A 7279-nucleotide genomic window follows, 5' to 3' on the forward strand; every position below is an offset into this window, starting at 1 on the left:
CCATCTCTTGTCCGCTTCCGCGGACGATTTCAGTCGGCGCAACTTATGCTCGGCCGACATCGCGAAGCACGGGCGTAACAATATGTAACGTTTTTCTCAAAGCATTTCTTTAAACATTGATCCAATAGATGTCAAAACGTTTGTTTTCTTATATTTGTTATTGACGATTAATTGTTATACATATATTGGAGCGAAAATACATCCTAGCTTCGGCTCATAGCCCTTTATAAGTATTAAATTATTGTTTCAAATTATTGAGCCTTCATTAATATTAATTATTTTTTTTATGAAAGTTATCTACTTTTTTATTATATAATTATTATTTAAAATTATTACTTATTTTATTATTTAAAGTTACCATCCCTTTTTCTAATACTTTACACAAAAGCTTTTGATTTTTCTCTATAATTATAACATATAAAAAGCAATAGTAGGAAACTTGAATTTATTTTAAATTTACATTCTAAATTAAGATATTCGATATTTAGAAATTTGAAAAAAATATCTGGAAATCAGGAAATTTTCACGAAATTTTTTTTTAAGCTTTAAGTAAATACTCTGAAATATTAAAAATTTTTATTCATTTAATTTAAAAGAAAGATGGAAAAAAAATATTTTGTATATAATCAGTTGTATAATTTTATTAAAAACCAACAACTGATATTATACTATTAAATGTGATATTATTACTGATAATCGCACAAAAAACTGATAATACTTGTTTCTTACAATTATTTATGGAAAAAAATTTACATGCACAATACAATCTCTCATATTTATATTTTGTTCACAGCTGATCAGTTAATGGGAATGCTGAATTCTGCATTAAATATAAGCGAGACAGAAACAATATTTGCATCACGTGGATCATCGACATTATCATCTCCTGCGTGTGAAGCTACCGGTTGTCCTTCACTACGAAATCACTTGCATCCTCAACAATCAGTTATGATGGGAATGATGCAGCCGATCTGTCATTATCTCACGTCCCAACTCTCACAACTGTCACAGCTCTTGGTAAACATAGCCATTATTTGTTTTATAAAATATCTCAAATGAAAGATTATTAGCTTGGGATTTGATGATTTATAAGAAATCAACAATACTGTTCCGGAGAGCACAAGAGTCAGACGTGTCGTCTTTTTGTAGTTGCGTTGTAATAAAGAAGTCACCACGATATACTACCGATAGTGCAGTTATTTGCACCATCAACCCCAGAAAATCTCCAAAAGCCTTTCTTTAGTTATCTTGACATTTCCTCGAGGACCACCGGTTCGCCTTCCCGGCATCTTTCTTCAGGTCTTCCTGCTCAGAGCTGACCGGCTGTAAAACGGGGAAAGTATTTTCAAATCAAACCGTCAGACAGTCGGGTAAACCAGGAAAACCTCGAGAAAATGTCAAGATAACTAAAGGGAGACGTTTGGAGATTTTCTGAGGTTGATGACGCGATTAACGAACTGTACTTGTATATCGTGGCGACTTCTGTATTACGACGCAACTACAAAAGGCGAAGACACGACAACACGTCTGACTCTTGCGTTCTCCGGAACAGAACTGTTGACTTATAAGAAATCGTTTATGAACTTTCTGTACTTATTAGAACTATTTTACTCAGAATTGTATTTTCTGTCAAATCCTATCCTCCTATAATATCTTTTTGTTTGTGTACATTTTTTATTTTTATTACTTTGTTTTTTTATTTATTACTGTAATATTCTGTAAAATTAGAACCGATTATATTATTTATCTCTGATAAAGTAAAAAACGATAGATTTTATGATTATCTCTATTTTTTAAATAAGCTAAAATTTTATTCCAACTATAGTAAGTTTATTTTCGTGTTAACGCTAATTATTGTTTTCATTTCAATAAATAAAATTTCTAAACATAACATTTTCAGAAATAATTGTATTAGATATAAGTATGACACTATCGTATTTTTCTTTTAATATTGTGTGCCAAAATCTTTGTTAAAAACTCTTTTTAAAATAAATTCACATTTTATTTTTATTACAATTAAAATTAATTTTTACAAAAGAAATAATTTCAAAAAATATTTTTAACATTTGAAAAAATATATATTTTTTTACATTTGCAATATAATAACTTCAAAAACGAAGCATTATGTACGTTAATTAAATACATTCGGTAATTTCTTGAAATGCTCTCGGTAATTCCTTAGCCAAGAAAGATGCACTAAATGTCATTTATGAAAGCCCGAAATTAACAACTAAATCTCTTTGCTTTAAGTAAATGAAGATGAAACATAAAATAATCTATTATTCATGTTATTAGAGTTTTAGCTGTTAGAAAATCATTATACATTATACATGCGATACAGCAGTGTCGTTGTTCATATAATTTTTATATAAAAATTGTAAATTATGTAAAATTATATAACATGTACAAAATTTATTCTTTTTTCATATATCTATATGCAAGAATATTAAGAATACTAATAACAATGAAGCAATGAAGCATTGTGTTTTAAAAATTTCAATAAAAATATTACTTTCATACTTTACATATTTATGATCAATTTATATATTCAAATTCCTTCTAAAGAAATAATCATAACAATCTTTGCAGTGATTATATAATTTTTGAAAATATGATCAATCTCTCTTTTTATAAACTTCTGCATATGTTCGAAACTATATCAAAATATTTTTTTCTTTTTTTTTCAACTTTATTCTCATTGTCAGTTTAGTGAAGATGTGTCAAATCAGATATGATAAGTAATTAAGTATATATCTTTATGAGTAAAAAAATTGTGCACACAACGATTAAAATAAGTGAAATGATGTACAAATCTTTCGTTGTTGTAAATCATTGATTGGTCTATAAATATGTTGATTAAAACTTATATTTATGTAATATTGTCAATAAGTTATGGACATATAACACAATAGCTTTTAAACATTTTATAAATTTTTCCCATTACTTTGTACGTTTGATTGAAAGAAGATTATCTATTCTTTTCTAACAATTTTTTTCTTTTTACTGTTTGTGTACAAACTTAGTCTTTTGTTTTTGCACAATAATAACAATGTTTTTTAACACATAATATAAAATAAAAATCACTGTTAAAATCGATAAATTAAATAAAACAAATAGAATGTCGATGATACAAAAATTATATGAGAGTTAAATTGTACATACAAGAAGTCTATAATTGATTCTTCATTTCTCGTACGAGAATAAATTAAATTCAGTGTTATAAAATATAAGAATGTTATATGCAGTCTGCATCAGTAGTAATGATTAATACTAATATTAAATTGAATCTAATGCAAGAAAAGGTTTAGATCTTAAGAAACTATACGAGTACAACGATTTTCTCGTTAAAAATTAAAGCGAAGTACATACTTTGATCAAAGATAGTCAACTTTCATCTAAGATAGGTTAAAAAACGAGTTGAATTAAGATGTGAGACAAACTGTAATTTACTGTATATATAATCAAAATAATGCGGTTTGAGATAAATATTATTTCCCTCAAAATTATATTGAATTTTAATAAAAATTGCAGGAGATTACAAAAGAAAGAGAAGACGAGCGAGAGAAGCTGCGTAAGGAATTGCGTAGAAGCAGGGAACGTATACATGCGCTTGACACTGATGTACAACGTCGTGAATTTTCGGAAATGATAACCACAACAACTCACACGCAAACAATGCTTGGTTGGTACTTTATTTTGTTTAATTATATTTATTTTAATATATTTATAAATTACAAGAAAAGATTTCCAACTTAAAAATTCAAAAAATTATAAAGGCAATACTTAGAGGATATGTAATAAACAATTGAGTCATCCGGAAAGTTCTGCGGTTTTCTCCATCTGCAGGGATACCAGTTTGAATTTTGCGCTAATACTGAATGAGAAAGTCCAAACTTCAGGTTGATAAAAAAGAGCAGTCTTTTGTTTAAACAACACACACATCCATAATATATGGCATATTTTCAGTATATTCGATTCTATAGACTTATAGAAAATCAGAAACAATATTTTCATAACACTAGCATTACAGGTGCGCTATTTCATATTTTTTATTTCTTATTATATGTATTTGCTATTACATTATCAACCTCTGTACATAACAGCTGTCAAAATATGCAATGACAGCCGCTCACAAAGTAAGCGCAGCAAGAAAATCAATTAGCATTGCGGAAAAGCGACAACAATAAATTTGATAGATTCGAGCATCGACTTAACACATCTTTTTTAGAAATGGATTATGCTTTTCTGCTTCGGAAAAGGCAAGAATACATGCGAAACAGCGCGTAAAATTTGTAGTAAAGTTTACGAACAAAGACTGTTTCTGATGATATAATTCAGAGGTGGTTTGTAAAATTTCAACAAGATGATTTCACTCTCAAAAACGAGGCTCGATCTGGGCAATCCTGCACTATGGATAATCTACTGGAGCAAGCTATCGCTGAAAATCCTCATTAAAGTACAAGACCTGACATAGAAGTTAAAAATTACAAAAGTACCGTACATGACCACTTGAACCTCTTTTCGTAAAAACCGCAGAACTTTCCGGATGATCCAATATTTTATTGTTCAAATTCATCTTGAATGAATAAAATAAATTTTTGAAAATTGTATTTTCCATTTTATATAAGATTTTATATAAAAGATTTATGTCTATTAGAACATTTATTAACTGTTTAAAGAATGACAAAAATGTATAAACAAAAATAGCAAAGTAAATTATTTCCTTTTGTATAAATAATAAAATAAAAACGAAAAATGGATCACACAGAAGTTGATTTTGCTCGTTTGTGCAGCAAGAAAAAGCTTATTACATTGTGTATTAGGACTCCTTTATGTATTGCTAAAGCTTCCATTTTTTGCATTTTTTAGTTAGGAACTTCCCTTAATGATACAATATATTTAAAAGAGAGATTTAAATTATTTCTATTTAATAATATTTAATATTAAATCTCTTTATAGATGACCATATGCGCCAAGACAATAGCATCAATGACTCTACTCATCATGATGTAAGAGAAATCTTTTAATTTATATATATTGACTGTACATTAGACATTATTCGTTAATAAATAATTAACAAATATTTTAATGTATTTAATTGTTTTGTAAGAAGAATATAGTAGTATATATGTATAAAATATACTGTACAAACTGAAAATTACTAAATGAATACTTTCATTAGCAAATTTTTTAATTGATAAATCTCTGATAAATTGAAGATAATGATTTTTTTAATCAAAAATATTGAAGGAAGTTAACACACACACACACACACACACGCGCGCGCGCGTATGCATGTATATTAAAAGCTTAACTTAAAATTTTATTAAAATCAATTTTCATCTAAAATTAACAAAAGAATTAATATAATCTTGTTCTATTAATTTAGTTTCTTGAAGTTTAATATTCGAAAATTTTTTTTTAATTATAAGCTGAAACTAATTAATATTTTTGTTAAAGAAAAATCGATTTTAATTTCATTAAAGAAAGCGTCATAATATGTCTTCTTTGAAACATTCTGAATACTAAAATGTATATAAATTATTTATTCCGATTTTATAATTCAATTTGGCTGCCAAAGAGAACCATGTATCTTATGTTAAATTGAAAACATACGAAAGCTTACGGAAGTAAAAGACAGTGTGCAAACCAAGTAATTTTGACAAGATACATCGGATTAAGCAAAATACTTGACTATAGTTTTGTTAACACTTTAACTAGTTTTATGCTCCTTTATCTACAGTCCATGTTATAACATATTTTATATATTAGCAGGAATTTATTGATGTACACGAAGAAACAGCTGCTGATGGCAGGGATGTGGAAAATCTTGAACTGAAGGCAGAAACTGAAGTGATGGGTGACAGTGTTGGTTGAGACACAGCTGAAAAACTTCTTTCGATTATATCTTGATGCGATGCATTTCACGAGCGGTGCTGAAACGCTTTCGTAAAACGGGAGAAATCAAAATTATTCGTAAAAAGAATTCAAAAAATGGACGATGCATAACATGCAAAGCGTATTGCGTATAATTCTTTATCTTGGACGATAATATCGTAGACATACAGGAGAAAGGAGCAAAAGTTGTTAGCTGTTTTATTTACCCTATAATTTTAATGATAACATAGATTACATACATGCTATCTTTTTTTAATTATTGAAGATTTAATGTATTATTTTATGAAATATGGGATATATCTAGAGATTTTTTATGTTCATAAATTATCCATATTTCCCCATGATATTTTTTTACCATGATGTTTCTTTGCAAAATGAAAAAGTCTATGTTGCTTCTTTTTGTGCTATCTGATTCCAACCAAATTTGTGAATTATTAATAGAAAAAATTGTCAATATAGTCGCATGAAAAAAATCGCTTGCTGATATATATCAGACAATATATTCGCAACTTATTAAATTAGTGTAATATAATAAGTAATATTGTTATTAATTATAACAAATAATTTAATTATTAGATATATTTCGTAAATAATGTCGACTTTTTTAATAATAAATATTGAGTAATTAAGATGTTCAATATTAATCGTAATTTATGTTTTTGTTAAATTTTTTCAAAGTATTTATATTACAATAAAACAGCTAATTTTTGTCTTATTCCTGTATTTATCAAAAGATGGATCAATAATTAATGCCTTTACCAAAGATTTTATGTAAATGGATTTACATAATTTGCACTAATCTCTCAAATGCAATTTTTTGTACATCATTGCATTGTACATCGTTGCAAACCGAGTCCTATATAAATACTACTAATATCATTATTCTTACTTAAAAGAAATTTACACGCAAAAATAAATAGTAAAATAGGAAAGAAAAAAAGTAAGAAAATTTGTAAAAAATTTTATTTTAATGTAATTATTATTAATTAGCTATTGTTAATTTCTTTAAAGTTTTCAGCCTATATTAATGCAGTATGTACATATAAATCTGAGTTCCAACTATTTCAAAAATAATAACATAATTAAAGAAAAATCAGTTTGAATTTATCTTACATTAGAAATATAAAAAGATGCGCCTTTGTGAGATTTTAAAGAAGAAAATGCAAAAAGTAAAAAAGTGCTGTTCTTATATCTTCATAAAATCGTGCATTCAATAGCTACTGTTTACAAATGATAATGATATATATTTCCACATCTAATATTTGGAATATTTGTAAAAGTAATCAATGGGAAAATACTTTAGGATAATTATACGATTAGAACTTGTTATGTATAATCCATGGGAAAAACCTACGGATCTGCGGATTCAATTTTGCATAAT

At 27.1% G+C, this 7279-nt stretch overlaps 1 protein-coding gene across 3 annotated transcripts in view; it reads left to right on the top strand.

Annotated features, from left to right (window-relative positions):
• Window positions 1-6838, top strand: part of LOC105457316 (rho guanine nucleotide exchange factor 12-like) — a 39953-nt gene extending 33115 nt beyond the window's left edge. For 2 of the 3 annotated variants that reach the window (XM_011701921.1, XM_011701923.1), the window contains 4 exons: window positions 794-1017; window positions 3532-3682; window positions 4960-5009; window positions 5773-6838. In XM_011701921.1, the coding sequence (XP_011700223.1) occupies window positions 794-1017; window positions 3532-3682; window positions 4960-5009; window positions 5773-5877 (530 nt within the window). In that variant the 3' untranslated portion in view covers window positions 5878-6838. The remainder of the gene's footprint in view (window positions 1-793; window positions 1018-3531; window positions 3683-4959; window positions 5010-5772) is intronic. The other variant, XM_011701922.1, reaches the window with a different exon arrangement.
• Window positions 6839-7279: the final 441 nt, after the last annotated feature.

Source organism: Wasmannia auropunctata, unplaced genomic scaffold (assembly GCF_000956235.1).
Source record: "Wasmannia auropunctata unplaced genomic scaffold, wasmannia.A_1.0 LD335285.1, whole genome shotgun sequence".
In the NCBI taxonomy this organism is placed as follows: Eukaryota; Metazoa; Arthropoda; class Insecta; order Hymenoptera; family Formicidae; genus Wasmannia; species Wasmannia auropunctata.